The following is an 18,772-nucleotide window of genomic DNA, read 5'->3' as shown; positions in this document are numbered from 1 at the left end:
TTTTGACGGGATTATGACCTTGTTGAGTTCTAAGATTTTATGTTACATCTTCCGGTAGAGGACTAGTATTGCTCAAGGCAATTTTCAGAAGAATATTTGTTTTATTAGAACTAAATGCATCACTATCAATTTCAAGGGCCGTTTGAAATCACTAAAAATACACTCAATCTTCGAAAGTAAAATAGAAGTGTGGTGTTTGTGTGTGAGAGATATGGAGTATTACTTCGTTGTGGCAAAGGGGCGGTGGGGAAGTGGGAGGGGGGGGGGGGGGCAAGGTCCTTATTAAATAATGTTTTGAGATAAGAGGATTTAGGAGCTGCATACCCCTCCTAGACCTCCCATCCCAATGTTGTTCCAACGTCAATGCATGTTCACAATGTTTTTGACACATTTATTGGACAATCTGATATGATTTTTTTTTTTTTTTTTTTGAAATGGCAGGCTCATATTGGTTTAACATTTACATCAATAACTAACTAAGATCTGTATTCAGTACAATCAACATTAATTAAATATTGCATATTAGAATAAATCTATTCATTAAACTAAATAGTGAAACTTGGAGTAAATATCACATCAAGATAAGTCAAAATGCATGTTCTATATAGTGAAATTCAAATGTTAATTAACATATTTTATTTGTGAAGAAGTTTATAACTCGAAATTTTTAATCGATAGGAAAAAAAATGTTTAATTACTAGTATCTGTACATGCACATGTATTACCTATAAAGTGTGATACAGAAATTGTGGTATAACATACGTGTACATGTACACGTATGTATCGAAAGTTAAAAATTTACGTATTAAATCGTTCAAAATTTTCAAACAAAAAACATTTTTTGTTACATTTTCACCACATTTCTGTGAGTTTTTTTGTGTACCCTATCAATTTAGAGCGAGGAGATTCAGGATTTAAGAAATATGTTGTTCACTATTGTTTAAAAGCGTAAAAAAGACCCACGAAGACTTTGAAAATAATTAAACAAGAAGGAAAAATATTATACGTTTCATCAGTAGCGCTTAAATTAATATCAGAGAGAGAGAGAGAGAGAGAGAGAGAGAGAGAGAGAGATTTCCTCTACTAACTGCTTGGATTCAGTTACGATGAAAGTAACACTCACTCATTCGTGCGTGGGAGAAACTCCACGACGCTGGTGATCTAATCATACAATCTTACAATTTACACAAACTATCGGTCATGTATCGTCGTCTGTGCGCATTGGGTGGTCAGTGAATTCAAAGTGACCATAACCGCGCAGAATGTAGTAAAGTGGTTTTTTTTAACGAACTAGACCATGTTGAACAAATTTACTTTTCATTGACAAAACCGAAATTCTCTGTTTCACAAGTTACCGGAACGATGCAGATTGATGCACATTGACGTGCCACGCATTAAATACGTGCACTCTCTACCTTTAGCAAAAATGAAAACTTTACTGGGTCAAAATGTCAAGCTTCATTGGCTGCTTAAAAAGTCTGCCAATTTGAACCTGCATATCGACTAATTTATGTTTTGGATGCTGCTATTTGTCGTTTTTGCAATTTATTGTCATTGCCCGATAAACTTTTTTCCCGAATATACGACTTTTGATGCACTAGATCTTTTCAACATAAATAAGCTATAAAAATCGAGGAAAGAAGTAAATTAAAAGGCATATTACATTGTATTTAATAATTTAATTCTTTGGAACATATCTTTGTAAGTTTTTTTTTTTTTTTGGAATATTTTGAAAAAGAGGAAACGAGTTAAAAATCAATATCGAAATTAAATATATTTAAGGAGTTACCCATTTTATATGGTACATGCATAAAGTGGTTTGGGACAGTTTACGCTTTAAAAACCGCGAAGTGGTTCATAAAAAAAGCGTTAACTGTTCCAACCCAGTTTATACCGTATAAGTTGGGTACCTATTGAATTCATTCCTCATAATTTAATTTTCATTCATTTAGTGTAAGAAAAATAGTTGATTGTCCTTAAAAAATGACTTCAATTTGTACAAAATTTGAATGTAACGTCAGGAGGATCGATACGTTTTTGATGCAAGTCATTGTGACGTACATGTAGGCAACCCATTTTATACGATATAAAGTAAATGTTTTATCCAATCAAATACAGCGTTACAACCATTACAACCACAATATCTATCTATCTATCTATCTCTCTCTCTCTCTCTCTCTCTCTCTCTCTCTATATATATATATATATATATATATATATATATAATATTCTATTTTGCTTTTTTCTGTTGAATGCAGTTTCACCCCAAGCTAGGGTAACGCTTGAAATTTTAAGAAAAAAAAAATAAATATTTAAGATTCACAGTTTGATTTTTAAGTTTCTAGGAGGTGTAATTAAAGAAAAGCACAATAGTGAAAAATCTCATTTATAAACACACAAATACATTACTTTTTTTAAAAATGTTATGCTCCGTCTAAGCGAGGAATGCGTTGCGCCCATCGATTAATTAACACATTGGTCATTTAGACGAAATTAACAGCTTGTATTATATAATTATGTAGTCGGAGTGGAAATAAAATGAATGTGCAGACTTTTCCAGTGCTGATGCCAGCTTCAAGCTAGGAGCATTAAACCACCTGTAAGAATAATTTCTGTGAGACCATATCCTATCGCTGTCATTAGGTCTTTTTCACCAACAGGAGAGTTCACTGGTTGCCGATGTGCGGACAAATTAGAACCAAATGCGTGTTACCTAACTCAAAGAAATTTCTTTACACACTCCAAAGTATCTGTACATTATTGTGTATTCACTAATAATATATTTTTTGGAGTGTTTTATGTTATATTTTACTTTTTATAAAGTTATTATGTTACATTTTAAAACCATTTAAAACCAACATTTCAGAATGAGAAACACAAAAGCATGTATCCTCTTCGGAATCAAGATAAGTCGATCCCTGATGCATGTACTAAAGCTTTGGCGGATTCTATAAGTATACTTTATTTTGCTTGATGAATGGAAATTTATCACAATAAGTGTGTTTTCTTTTGCTGTACGATTATAAAAACATAAAGTTAGATCACCAATATGACAAATTAAATGATTTTTTGTACGTCATTCCAGAACATCCTAAATGTGATCATTATTAGCTCTTCAAATGCAAAGACTCAAGGAGTTAATGCAATGACCTGGCGTGCTTGCGTAAGCCCCCTGCTTTGTAATAATCATTATGAAGCTTATGTTAATAAATCCTGATCAATACAACTACGGATTGTGTGTTTATGATATCATTAGACTTAGAATTGAATATCTCATTTAAAACCATTTAAGATGTGATTTGAAAGACATTAGAAATACATTTTATTCTTATTATTCTTACAGGCAGCCTAGCTTAATTAGCTATTTATCCAAGTCAACCCAGTTTACTTTACATTAATTAGCGAGAATAAGGAAATACAAGATCCACATCAGTTTATAGCAGTTCCAACTTCTTGCTCCTCGCAATACATATGACTATTTTTTGTGATAATGAATACTTGATACTTACAAGTTCATTTACTACACTCACACCAAAAATCAGTGGATGGAACATTGTTTAGAAAATAGACTGATTTTGTTTAGGGATCAGTTAATATAACGTTAAGGGTGTTGAAGCAGGGAATATCTTTTTGAATGCGAAAGCGTATTATATATTTTTGAAGATGGATTGGAAAAAAGTTAAAATTCAATATTCAAATACCACACTTAACGCAATGTATAATATAGTATAAGGTGGATAAGTTTGTTTCCCCTAAATCGGAGGGAGAGGGGGATCAAGAGGTCCTGAATTTATCCATACGACATCAATGACTTCGTGGCGCAGTGATATGATTGCTGGAATGTAAAAATGGTGATTGCAAGTTCGAGCCCCACATTTTTTTCTATTTATGTGTTTTGATTTTTTTTTTCTTCGTGCATCTTTTCTATGCTTTTCTTTATTATGTTTTATAAATGATTACAAACATGTATGTCTTGAATTGAAAAAGTACATTTATCTATAAATAGAAACAGGTGATTTCCTTTTAAATGCTTGAGTCGGCCGTGTCGTCGGTAAGGCAGCTATGGCTCTTTTAGCTATTTTGTTCAAGTTTATTTGCTTCTACCCCCTCCCCGTGTGAGACGCAAAAAGGTTTTATCTAAGCAGAAAAAAGGTTTTATCTAAGCAGTAAATCCGCCGAAACATGGCTGAAATATTGCCCACTCGGCGTTAAAAAATAAACAATCAATCTAAGCGGTAAATGTACAAACCGCCTTTATTGTTCAAATTTCTATAATAAGACCTCAAATATTGTGTTATGTGAAAAATGCACCATGAAATAAACAAGACTCGCATCTAACTTTTAGCAACTTTGATCCAATCTGATTTCCTGTTTATATTATAAGAGTGGTATGAAAATGTCTTACAGCTGCTAATTCGCTTGTTTTCTTCATGTTTATCTTTCACACTAAGTTACTGTAACAGTTGACCGGAAAGTTTGTTGAAGATTTTTTTTCTCCCAAAGTTATCTTAAATATCCAATTAATAGATAAGTAAAAAGATATACTAATATTTTTCAAATAAAAAATATCATTTGTAACATTTTTTATTCTTACATATACACCTTATAGAACATAATATAAATGTACAAAAGTTATAGAAAAAGAAATTTTTTTTGAGAGAGAGTGAGAATGAGAGAGATATTGAGTGATTGTAAGAGTTAAGTTATTTACATGTTCCAAAAAAAGTTTTTATACTGGAGAAAGGGGGATGAAACTAATAGCAATCTCTGTTGACCATCAGAGCCCGCACGTGTTACAACATCATAATTTGAATCGAATGAGAGTTGGAATTACGCATGTAACAGGAAGTAAGGCTGCGCATGGCATTGTTTATAGTAGACATGGAAGATCAAGTTTATATCTAAGCTTTTTGAATGGAATATACTAAAAACACTCAATGACAACTACCTGAATGATGGCAGAGTTACTGTATACATTGGATCATTAATGCATGCAGATGAAAAGGACTCATTTAACATGTTTAAAAAGATGAAGGCATTTGGAAGAATCAAAGAAGAATTTGTTGGTGTTATAATGGTAAGTCGCATTTATTTGGAAAGTTAGAAACGTAATATGAAGAATGTGTTTCTATCTTGTTGGATATTTTGTTGATAAAGAAGTGAAGAACATTTTAAAAAATATCAAGATAAATAAATGGAACTAGTGAAATTTTTGTAAACGAAATGGGTTTATATTTGATGAAGGTCTACATGTACTTTTCTTTTTTTACTTGTGTGCTCCCTCTACTAGTGTTGGTACACACAATTGTCATGTTAGTACGACGTGCGTCCTTTACTTTGCTCATTTGATTTTTTAAAATTATATATTTGAATACTTTTGAATCATAACAACACATTCTATATAATTTTTTGAATTAACGCATTGATACATGTGACAAAAACACTTATAAAATGATTAAAACAATCCTCATTTCCGATAGAAATGTCTGTATATGTTTTTATTATTATTGTTATTTATTATTATTTTATATTTATTATAATATCAAGCACGAATATTTTCGGGTTCTATTGTGAGAAAAACGTTTTCAAAGATTAGCCCGCTCTTTTTAAGAAAAACGCTTTTGAAATAGGATATACTAGTATTTATTTGTTTAACTGGGGCTGTAGGGAATAAGAATGGCAACCTTTCAATTTCATGTATTGTGAAAAAACAAAGTACGATCACAAATGTGTTCAATGCATCTGGGGGTAGGGCAATGCAATGGAGATTAAATGTCGGGACTTTTTTTAATTTAAACTCTTCAATAATTAACCGATTTAGCGATATGGCCTATCGGCCTCTATTTTAAATTCTGTTTACTTGTTTAGATTTAAGATTCTATAGAATATATATATATATATATATATATATATATATATATATATATATATATATATATATATATATATATATATATATATATATATATATATATATATATATATATATAAATATATATTTATATATAAAACAGAAAATAAGAGTCATTTAAATTTTGTGCACCATTCATAGACTTTGTACATGTACTTCTATCACAGGGTATAAGATGGAGGTAAACAACCCAGAAGGTCCGTAACCACCAAGATGTCTGAGGAGTAAAAACAGAAGACACATAGATGTGTAAAGGATACGTTTATATAGAGACCACAGAAAAGTATTAAACAAGAAATCATCGGTATAATATTCTGATGACGCTTTTAAAGTAAATTGGATATATAAACAATAGTGGTTCTTTTATTCAAGAAACATCAGGGAGAATTACTCAACTGTTCATAGTGGAAGGATTGCTAAAACGTGTAAGTGAAATTTCATATCAGATGTCAAATGATACAGATCAAGGCCCAACCACTAGGATTTTACCACAATGTTACCCACGAGCTGGAGCTAGGAAACCCACCTTACAAACAGAATTTGGAACAGTCAGTAATTTGGACCTTGACTCTCTCAAAGCATGTCAAAGTTGTGAAAAGGAATACAAATATATTTCCATCAATCTTAGGAGTAAAAAATGCATAATATCGACTCTTGCATATTGTGATTGTGTTAGACTTGTATCATTTTAATTCTATTTGGAATGACTACATAATCTATAGAAGACTAATACATGATCTATTTTTTTTTATTCTTAAAGTGTGTGCTGTGTTCATTATTTAAAGGGTGATGATCATCTCAGCTCCTTGTTCCCTTTTACATATACAGTATGAATTCCTAATGTTCTCTATATCTGTATATGAGAATACTAAGTTAATGTATTTTGATTGCTTCACCCAAAGATTTCATCAGGGGAGTGTATGAATTGAAATGTTTAGCTCAAGATAATTTTTGGGGCTCCTATGTCAAAGTATTAGAGCGTTTGCTCGAGAGTCACTCAGTTAAGTGTTAATCCTTACGTCGTGGTTTCCCACCCACTGCAGGACATGCAGACTAGGTGCAGGCAAGGAAAAATTCTCCGATTACAAAGGGACGTTAAAGAAACAAAGAAAAGTATTTTTTCGTTTGAAAAAATGAGTTAAAAGAAGTGTTTCATTCAGCTGTGTATTGGGGTGCAGATAAAACAGTACATGGAGGGTTATTTTTATATATTGTTTATAACTACTGTGCCTTATTGGAGGAAGCACATTTGTTTTTGAAATTGTATACACTTTTTTGACATTGTATTTAATACTTATTTTGATCACATGTTGATAGTACCAATTATTGTTGAATTGCGAACCTATCAACATAAAGAGGGGGTAAGATGTAAATTTTCGACTTTTCTGGTGAATCCACCAGCTTTCTGTCCTTGTGTATAGAAACGAACTTAGTCATTGTAAAGGAAAACTACGAATGCTTTTTGATTTTAATGCTTTTGGTGGATCCACCAAACTCCCCACTTTTAATAAATACACAGGCAATGTTGACAATATATCATTTAAGTATTCTTGAGTATTCCTATTTGCATTTTGGTGGATCCACCAAGTATTTGTAAGTGAAATCGAGAATGCCTTGCTATTTGATTTTTTTACAGTTTGGTGAGTCCGCCAAACTCCTCTCTGTATTTAAGGACAATTTAGTTGAACTTTGGGTTACATGTAGATTTTTGACTTTTCTGGTGGATTCACCAGCTTTTTGTCCTTGTGTACATAAATGTATTAAGGAAGTGTCACTAGGTAATTGTAAAGGAAAATTATGAATGCCTTTTGATTTTTAGCTTTTGGTGGATCCACCAAACTACCCACTATAGATAATTACACGCGTAATGTTGACAGTATATCATTCAAGTATTCTTGTGTATTCCTGTTTGTATTTTTGGTGGATCCACCAAGTATTTGTGAGTAAAATTGAGAATGTCTTGTTAGTTGATTTTTTGCATTTTGGTGAGTCCACCGACTCTGTATTAGGGACAATTTCACTCAGTTTCTCTCAATGGGTTGTTTCAGTGTCTTAACACTTGTGGTGATTCACCAACGTCGTTTTTAAAGTATCATCATTATCAAAAGTAATTGAGAATTTCACCAGATTGCTTTTATAAATTTGAGCTGAATTGTCTATTTTGTATTTTTGGTAGAATCACCAAGTTTTCTTGAAGATATTTCAGTTGTTTTGTTGGTAAGTTCACCAATTCTTTTAATGAATTGTAGAATTATGTATGGTCAAATTCACTCTTGTTTTCTTGGTGGAACCACCAAGATCAATCTTTATTTGAAGATATTTGATAATTCAAATTGGTGGATTCACCAATCCTTTGACTGTGAATATGGAATACCGATACATTATTGATCTGTTTTAACATAAATATTGGTGACCACACCAATTCTTAACTTATTCAATAACGAAAATGAATAAAAAAAAATTGTCGATTTCTGAAATTGCATTGTCTTCATTTTTCATTTTGAATTAAAAAAAGAGGACACGAATAGAAAATCCTCTTTCTTAATGGAAACAGTTTATTGTAATTTTTATTTATTTCAAAAATAGTGAAGTAAGAGTTATCTTCCTTTGCACATCTGTTGGCAGGCTTACATACTCTCTAGTTTTCAAGTTTGCTATGCATATGACAAGTACTTCCGGTTTTATGAATCTCTGTAATTGTCTATGGGATTTCTCATGTTAAATGGAAAATTGCATATGTCACGATATCTCCTAAACTAAATAAGATATTCTTGTGAAAATCAAGTGATACAATGACTTTAATATTGTTTCAACCCTATTAGGGTCTGAAAATGAAATTTGGAAAAATGAGGTATTTCAAGGGCTAATTTTGAAAAATGATTTTCCCATGTAACTTTTTTATTTCGCAATGAATTTTTGAACAGTTTTCGATCCTGAGTTCAGCAAAAAAGGCACAATTTCAAAATTATGGTCCGTGGGTCACTTTTTGACCCCTTATAGGTGATTTAGGGAGTTGACATATAGTAACTTTTAGTAATTTCAAAAATAACAATGTAAGAGTTACCCCCCCCCCCCCTTGCAGAGTTCTAGTGAGAATTACATACTTTTAAGGTTTCAATTTTTATAAGCCTCTGAAAACTTGATTCGGTCTGATTTCTTTTTTTATGTTTTACATTTTGTGAGAGTTATCGCTCTTTAAGGTCCTTGAGATTTAAAGCGTCGAAAAGCCCTCCGTTTTTGTTGAACGACAAAAAAGGTCTAGTTATTATTATTATTCTGAACACTTTTTCGTCTTAGATTTAAGGAGAACCTTTAGATATATACATTTTATATTATAACTGTCTTATAAAACATGAAAATATCTCCCGTATGTAAGGTTTTGGAAATCAGATTACGTCACTTCCGGTTTCCACCAAGAAAAAACAGAAATTTCTAAGAAAGGTAATAATTTGTTCATTTTGATACCCATGCCTCCCAATTTAAAGATATAAATTCTTGAAACCAATATCTACAAAAAAGTTAGCGACGGTGATTTTTGACCATTGATACTTTTTGAAATATACGACTTGAAACATTGAAAAAGGGGGGATGAATTTTATAAAGTCATAATTAACGACAGCAAAATAATTCTGACCATAGAAGTATGTTGAGACTGATGAGTAGAAGATACACTGTAAGATTCATGTCAATCCGAGCGGAACTTCCGGTTTTAGGGGTCTTTGAAAATTGTCTATGGGAGTTTCAATGTTAAATTGAAATCACGCATGTCACGTTTTCTCTTAAAATAATCAAGATATTCTGATGAAATTTTAAGTACAGAATGACTTTGATACTGTTCCGACCTGAAAATATTTTAAAAATGAAATTCGGGAAAATAAGGGATTTCAAGGGGCCAACATTGAAAACAGACCTTTGTCCGTAACTTTTTCATTTCTCAATAAATTTTTAAACAGTTTTCAGATTTGAGTTAAGCATAAAGAGTTCAATCTTAAAATAATGGTCCGTGGGGTCACTTTTTGACCCCTTATAGGAGTTATAGAGGACTGAAATAATGAAATTTTTATTTATTTAAAAAATAATGGAGTAAGAGTTATCTCCCTTTGAACATCAGTTAACAGGCTTACATACTCTTTAGGATTCAAGTTTGGTATGCATATGACAAGTACTTCCGGTTTTATGAATCTCTAAATTTGTCTATGGGAGTTCTCACGTTAAATGGAGAATTGCACATTTCATGATATCTCTTAATGTAATCAATATATTCTTGTGAAAATTAAGTGTTATAATGATTGTGATATTTTTTCAACCCCATTAGGATTTGAAAATGAATTTCTGGAAAATAAGGGATTTCTAGGGGCCAAAATTGAAAACTGACCTTTCCCCATAACTTTTTTAATTCTTAATGAATTCTGAAACAGTTTCCTACTCTGGGTTTAGCTTAAGGAGCACAATCTGAAAATAATGGTCCGTGGGGTCAATTTTTGATCCCTTATAGGAGCTACAGAGGACTGAAATAATGTAATTTTTATTTATTTCAAAAATGATGAAGTAAGAGTTATCTCCCTTTGGACATCTGTTGGCGGGCTTACATACTCTTTAGGTTTCAAGTTTGGTATGCATATGACAAGAACTTCCGGTTTTATGAATCTCTGAATTTGTCTATGAGAGTTCCCATGTTAAATGGAAAAATGCACATGTCACGATATCTCCTAAACTAAATAAGATATTCTTGTGAAAATTGAGTAATATAATGACTTTGATAGTGTTTCAACCCCTTTAGGGTCTGAAATTGAAATTCTGCAAAATACGGGATTTCAAAGGGCTAATATTGAAAACTGATTTTCCCATGTAACTTTTTTATTTGTAAATGAATTTTTGAACAATTTCCGATTCTGAGTTCAGCATAAAGGGTACAGTTTAAAAATTATGGTCCGTGGGGTCACTTTTTGACCCCTTATAGGTGTTTTAGAGACCTGAAATATAGTAACTTTTAGTAATTTTCAAAATAACATTGTAAGAGTTACCCCCCTTTGCAGAGCTCTATTGAGAATTTAATACCCTTTAGGTTTCCATTTTAATAAGCTCCTGAAGACTTGATCTGGTTTGATTATTTTTTTAAATGTTTTTTATTTCATTAGAGCTATCGCTCTTTAAGGTCCTTGTGATTTTAAGCGTCGAAAAGCCCTCCGTTTTTGTTGAACGACAAAAAAGGTCTAGTTATTATTATTATTATACCTAACACTTTTACGTTTCGGATCTAAAGAAAACCTTTGGTTATATGTATTTTATAATAAAACCGTTAGACAGCTTATCTGAATCTCTCCCGTATGTAAGGTTTTGTACTTCCGGAAACTTCACTTCCGGTATTTACAAGTAGAAAACTCAGATTTCTTTAGGAGCTTAAACAATTCTTATTTGATATGGAAATTCATTTAAATTTTAGGAATAGATTCTTCAAAGGAAATCCTACAAAAAAGTTAGCGACAGCGTTGTTGTACCTATGATACATTTTTGTGTTGTAAGACTCCAAAGTTAAGAAAAAGGGGGGATGGAAATTTTAAAATTTCAAAACCATATAGGAAAAATATTTTAAAGACTACATATTGTTAAAAGTGATTAATAGAACCTGTACTATAAGTTTCAAGTCCATCCAAGCAGAACTTTCGGTTTTATGAGTCCCCAAAAATTGTCTATGAGAGTTTCTATGTTAAATTGAAATCACGCATGTTCCATTATTTCAGAAAGGAAGCAAGCAATTCTTGTCATATTTAAGTGGAATACTTACTTTTACACTGTCTTCAGGTGATTAGGAGATGAAAACAAAATTCCACAAAATAAGGGATTTTTAGGGGCCAGTACAACAAAACAGCTTTTCCCTGTAACTTTTTTTATTTCGCAACAGATCTGTAAACAGTTTTCGGATTTGAGTTAAGCACGAAGAATACATTTTAAAAATTATGGTCCGTGGGGTCACTTTTTGACCCTTTATAGGAGTTTCAGAGGCCTGAAAAAACAGTACTTTTACAGTTCTCTTGATTTCATCGCGTAATTACAGTTATCGTTCTTTGCACGGTTGGCGAGCGTAGAAAGCGAAAGTAAGGTTTGGTCCCGTTGGCTGCGTAGCTATACTTTTTCAACAAGCACTCTGCTAGACTCGCCATGTATCCCATAATGGTTCCTTTCATTTTGCTACATCGAATATCACATCAAACATAAGAGATCTCAGTGTTTTAAGATATTTGACCGGGACTTTAGTACGAAACTAAATGCGCTGCCACCTGAAATTCGTAGAACTAAAATACGGGGGTGGATCCTGAAGTGTTTGGTAGACGGACTTTCATAAATTAAAGTCAAATCATGTAAAGTTAGAAGGTATAGGAAAAAAAAACCACATGAATTTCGTTTCATGATCACAAAAAGCATATTTTACAAGATGAATTAATTCTAAATAAAATTAAAATAAATTTGATGTTTGAAATAGAAGATAAATATCTGAGAGGAAAATAACTAATCATAACAGAAGAAACAAATGACATCAAAGATATTTGAAGAAATTCTAGATAAAATGTTTAACTTGTTTCTCCGATCATCAGTAAAGAAATTTTAGGCACTTCTGAATTTCTTGTTCTTGCCGATAAAGATTATATCTTCTGGGTAAATGAGACAATGACCTTTAAACTTTCCAGAAAGTTTTTATGGGGTGTTTTGTAAAGTATCCTGAAATTTTAGGTTAGTACGACGCCTGATTTGGATTTTAAATAAAAAATCTACGTTGCCATTGCGCAGGGGAAAAAAGGGGGGGGGGGGCGGAGGAAAGTAAAGAATGTTGATGTATATAAAGAATATACATTACAGAAATCTTAGCTTACTAAAGGGTTTATTGTGTTCAAAAGGTCAAAGGTCAAAGGTCAAGGTCCTCTGAATAAGAAGGAGGAAAGATTTTTTTTTTTTTTTTTTTTCAGGTTTGAATTATATTAATGGTAAACAATAAAAGGCTAAGGGAGCAGAGTCGAAAAGCACTTCAATTTTCGTTGAACAAGGAAAAAAGGTCTAGTTAGGGCTTTTCGCTTCAGGCGAAAAGCCCTATTGTTTTCGTCTTTTTTATTAGGGCTTTTCGCTTTCAGGCGAAAAGCCCTATTGTTTTCGTCTTTTTTATTATTATTATTATTATTATTATTATTATTATACTGAACACTTTTTTCGTTCAGCATTTGAGGAGTATCTTTAAAAATAGGATTTTTGTCTTATAACCTCTAAATAGGAAATATAAATGTCTCGCGTATGTAAGGTTTTGAACTTCCGGTTTAGTCACTTCCGGTTTCTACTAAGGAGAAACTAAAATACCTAAAGAAGCTAAAATCTTTCTCATTTTGAATGTCTAGACTTTCAAATTCTAGATATAAATTCTAGAGACCAATACCTACAAAAAAGTCAGCGATGGTGATTTTGGACCACTGATACTTTCTGAGATATAAGACTTCAAACATTCAAAAAGGGGGGATGAAATTTTTAAAAGTCACAATTAAGGTTTCAAAATTAGTTTGAGCATTGAAATACGTTAAGACTAATAAGTTGAACATATACTGAAAGTTTCATATCGATCCAAGCCGAACTTCCGGTTTTAGGGGTCTTTGAAAATTGTCTATGGGAGTTTCTATGTTAAATTGAAATCAGTCGTGGCACGTTTTCTCTTAAAATAATCAAGATATTCTTGTGAGATTTTAAGTGTAGAATGACCTTGATACGCTTCCGACCTCATTAGGTCATGAAAAGAAAATTCGGGAAAATAAGGGATTTCTAGGGGCCAAAGTTGAAAACTGACTCTTTCCTGTAACTTTTTTATTTCTGAATCAATTTTTAAACAGTTTTCTATTCTGGGTTCAAATCAAAGAGAACAATCTAAAAATTATGGTCCGTGGGGTCACTTTTTGACCCCTTATAGGAGTTACAGTAGACTGAAATAATGTAATTTTTATTTATTTCAAAAATAATGGAGTAAGAGTTATCTCCCTTTAAACATCAGTTAACAGGCTTACATACTCTTTAGGTTTCAAGTTTGGTATGCATATGACAAGTACTTCCGGTTTTATGAATCTCTAAATTTGTCTATGGGAGTTCTCATGTTAAATGGAAAATTGCATATTTCACGATATCTCTTAAAGTAAGCAAGATATTCTTGTGAAAATTTAGTGATATAATGACTGTGATATTGTGTCAAACCCATTAGAGCTTGAAAATGAATTTCTGGAAAATAAGGGAACTCTAGGGGCCAAAGTTGAAAACTGACCTTTGCCCATAACTTTTTTAATTCTTAATGAATTTTTGAACAGTTTTCTTTTCTGGGTTTAACTTAAAGAGTACAATCTGAAATTTATGGTCCGTGGGGTAACTTTTTGACCCCTTATAGGAGTTACAGAGGAGTGAAATGATGTAATTTTTATTTATTTCAAATATGATGGAGTAAGAGTTATCTCCCTTTGCACATCTGTTTGCGGGCTTACATACTCTTTAGGTTTCAAGTTTGATATGCATATGACAAGTACTTCCGGTTCTATGAATCTCTGAATTTGTCTATGAGAGTTCCCATGTTAAATGGAAAAATGCACATGTCACGATATCTCTTAAAGTAATCAAGATATTCTTGTGAAAATTGAGTGATGTAATGACTGTGATATTGTTTCAACCCCATTAGGGTTTGAAAATAAATTTCTTTGAAATAAGGGATTTCTAGGGGCCAAAGTTGAAAACTGACCTTTGCCCATAACTATTTTAATACTTAATGAATTTTTGAACAGTTTTCTATTCTGGGTTTAGCTTATAGAGTACAATCTAAAAATTATGGTCCGTGGGTTCACTTTTTGAATCCTTATAGGAGTTACCGAGGACTGAAATAATGAAAATTTTATTTATTTCAAAAATAATTGAGTAAGAGTTATCTCCCTTTGAAAATCAGTTGACAGGCTTACATACTCTTTAGGTTTCAAGTTTGGTATGCATATGACAAGTACTTCCGGTTTTATGAATCTCTGAATTTTTCTATGGGAGTTCTCATGTTAAATGGAAAAATGCACATGTCACGATATCTCTTCAACTAAATAAGATATTCTTGTGAAAATTGAGTGATATAATGACTTTGATAATGTTTCAACCCAATAAGGGTCTGAAATTGAAATTCTGAAAAATAAGGGATTTCAAGGGGCTAATATTGAAAACTGACTTTCCCATGTAACTTTTTTATTTCTAAATGAATTTTTGAACAGTTTTCGATTCTGAGTTCATCATAAAGGGTACAGTTTAAAAATTATGGTCCGTGTGGTCACTTTTTGTCCCCTTATAGGTGTTTTAGAGACCTGAAATATAGTAACTTTTTGTAATTTTCAAAATAACACTGTAAGTGTTATCCCCATTTGCAGAGCTCTAGTGAGAATTACATACTCTTTGGGTTTCCATTTTTATAAGCTCCTGAAAACTTGATCCGGTTTGATTATTTTTTTTTTGATGTTTTCCATTTTGTTAGAGTTATAGCTCTTTAAGGTCCTTGAGGTCTAAAAAGCCCTCCGTTTTTGTTGAACGACAAAAAAGGTCTAGTTATTATTATTATTATTAGGGCTTTTCGCTTTCAGGCGAAAAGCCCTATTGTTTTCGTCTTTTTTATTATTATTATTATTATTATACTGAACACTTTTTTCGTTCAGCATTTGAGGAGTACCTTTAAAAATAGGATTTTTCTCTTATAACCACTATATAGGAAATGAAAATATCTCGCGTATGTAAGGTATTGAACTTCCGGTTTAGTGACTTCCGGTTTCTACTAAAGAAAAACTAAAATACTTAAAGAAGCTAAAATCTTTCTCATTTTGAATGTCTAGACTCTCAAATTCAAGATATAAATTCTAGAAACCAATACCTACAAAAAAGTTAGCGACAGTGATTTTCGACAACTGATACTTTCTGAGATATAAGACTTCAAACATTTAAAAAAGGGGGGATGAAATTTTTAAAAGTCACAATTAAGGTTAGAAAATTATTTTGAGCATTGAAATACGTTAAAAGTAATGAGATAAACATATACTGTAAGTTTCATATCGATCCAAGCCGAATTTCCGGTTTTAGGGGTCTTTGAAAATTGTCTATGGGAGTTTCTATGTTAAATTGAAATCAGTCGTGGCACGTTTTCTCTTAAAATAATCAAGATATTCTTGTGAAATTTTAAGTGTAAAATGATCTTGATACGATACCGACGTCATTAGGTCATAAAAAGGAAATTCGGGAAAATAAGGGATTTCTAGGGGCCAACATTGAAAACAGATTTTTTCCTGTAACTTTTTTATTTCTCAATGAATTTTTAAACAGTTTTCTATTCTAGGTTCAGATCAAAGAGATCAATCTAAAAATTATGGTCCGTGGGGTCACTTTTTGACCCCTTATAGGAGTTACAAAAGACTGAAATAACGTAATTTTTATTTATTTCAAAAATAATGGAGTAAGAGTTATCTCCCTTTGAACATCAGTTAACAGGCTTACATACTCTTTAGGTTTCAAGTTTGGTATGCATATGACAAGTACTTCCGGTTTTATAAATTTCTGAAATTGTCTATGGGAGTTCCCATGTTGAATGGAAAATTGGACATGTCACGATATCTCTGAAAGCAAACAAGATATTCTTGAGAAAATTGAGTGATATAATGACTGTGATATTGTTTCAAATCCATTAGGGTTTAAAAATGACATTCTGGAAAATAAGGGATTTCTAGGGGCCAAAGTTGAAAACTGATCTTTGCCCATAACTTTTTTATTTCTTAATGAATTTTTGAACAGTTTTCTATTCTGGGTTTAGCTTAGAGAGTTCTATCTAAAAATTATGGTCCGTGGGGTCACTTTTTGATCCCTTAAAGGAGTTACAGAGGACTGAAATAACGTAATTTTTATTTATTTAAAAAATAATGCAGTAAGAGTTATCTTCCTTTGCAGATCTGATGACAGTCTAACATACTCTTTACATTTCAAGTTTAGTATGCATATGATAAGTACTTCCGGTTTCATGAGTCTCTGAAATTTTCTATGGGAGTTCCCATATTAAATGGAAATATGCACATGTCGCGATATCTCCTAAACTAAATAAGATATTCTTGTAAAAAATGCAGTAATATAATGACTTTGATATTGTTTCAACCCCATTAGGGTCTGGAAATGAAATTCTGAAAAATAAGGGATTTCATGGGGTTTACATTGAAAACAGATTTTCCCATGTAACTTTTTTATTTCTCATTGATTTCTCAAACAGTTTTCGATTCTGAGTTCAGCATAAAGGGTACAATTTAATAATTATGGTCCATTGGATCACTTTTTGACCCCTTATAGGTTTTTTAGAGACCTGAAATATAGAAACTTTTAGAAATTTCAAAAATAACAATGCAAGAGTTATCCCCCTTTGCAGAGCTCAAGTGAGAATTAAATCCTATTTAGGTTTCCATTTTTATAAGCTTCTTAAAACTTGATCCGGTCTAATTATTTTTTTTTGTTTTTCATTTCTTAGAGTTATCGCTCTTTAAGGTCCTTGAGATCTAAAGCATCGAAAAGCCCTCCGTTTTTGTTGAACGACAAAAAAGGTCTAGTTATTATTATTATTATTATTATTATACTGAACACTTTTTTCGTTCAGCATTTCGGGAGTACCTTTAAAAATAGGATTTTTCTCTTATAAACAGTAATTAGGAAATGTAAATATCTCGCGTATGTAAGGTACTGAACTTCCGGTTTAGTCACTTCCGGTTTCTACTAAAGAAAAACTAAAATACCTAAAGAAGCTAAAATCTTTCTCATTTTGAATGTCTAGACTCTCAAATTCAAGATATAAATTCTAGAGACCGATACCTACAAAAAAGTTAGCGATAGTGATTTTCGATCACTGATCCTTTCTGAGATATAATACTTCAAACTTTCAAAAAGGGGGGATGAAAATTCTAAAAGTAAAAATTAAGGTTTGAAAATTATATTTAGCATTGAAACACGTTAAGACTAATAAGTTGAACATATACTGTAAGTTTCATATCGATCCGAGCCGAACTTCCGGTTTTAAGGGTCATTGAAAATTGTCTATGGGAGTTTCTATGTTAAATTGAAATCAGTCGTGGCACGTTTTCTCCTAAAATAATCAAGATATTCTTGTGAGATTTTAAGTGTAGAATAACCTTGATACGCTTCCGACCTCATTAGGTCAGTAAAGGAAAATTCGGGAAAATAAGGGATTTCTAGGGGCCAACATTGAAAACATACTTTTTCCTGTAACTTTTTCATTTCTCAATGAATTTTTAAACAGTTTTGTATTCCGGGTTCAAATCAAAGAGTGCAATCTAAAAATTATGGTCCGTGGGGTCACTTTTTGACCCCTTATAGGAGTTCCAGAAGACTGAAATAATATAATTTTTATTTATTTCAAAAGGAATGGAGTAAGAGTTATCTCCCTTTGAACATGAGTTAATAGGCTTACATACTCTTTAGGTTTCAAGTTTGGTATCCATTTGACAAGTACTTCCGGTTTTATGAATCTCTAAATTTGTCTATGGGACTTCTCATGTTAAATGGAAAATTACACATTTCACGATATCTCTTAAAGGAATCAAGATATTCTTGTGAAAATTGAGTGATGTAATGACTGTGATATTGTTTCAACTCCATTAGTGTTTGAAAATGAATTTCTGGAAAATAAGGGATTCCTAGGGGCCAAAGTTGAAAACTGACCTTTGCCCATAACTTTTTTATTTCTCAATGAATTTTTAAACAGTTTTCTTTCCTGGGTTTAGCTCAAAGAGTACAATCTAAAAATTATCGTCCGTTGGACCACTTTTTGACCCCTTATAG

General features: G+C 31.9%; 1 protein-coding gene across 1 annotated transcript in view; it reads left to right on the top strand.

Annotated features, from left to right (window-relative positions):
• The first annotated feature begins 6,086 nt into the window (after window positions 1–6,086).
• Window positions 6,087–18,772, top strand: part of LOC133188211 (mucin-17-like) — a 102,667-nt gene continuing 89,981 nt past the window's right edge. Inside the window, exons 1-3 of the mRNA XM_061323589.1 lie at window positions 6,087–6,092; window positions 6,358–6,463; window positions 7,731–7,850. Coding sequence (XP_061179573.1) covers window positions 6,087–6,092; window positions 6,358–6,463; window positions 7,731–7,850 — 232 coding nt within the window. The remainder of the gene's footprint in view (window positions 6,093–6,357; window positions 6,464–7,730; window positions 7,851–18,772) is intronic.

The sequence above is a fragment of the Saccostrea echinata genome, unplaced genomic scaffold (assembly GCF_033153115.1).
Source record: "Saccostrea echinata isolate AGI-Se365-2 ecotype Australia unplaced genomic scaffold, CSIRO_AGI_Sech_v1 ptg000016l, whole genome shotgun sequence".
NCBI lineage: Eukaryota > Metazoa > Mollusca > Bivalvia > Ostreida > Ostreidae > Saccostrea > Saccostrea echinata.
This window is presented reverse-complemented; position numbering and strand designations above follow the sequence as displayed.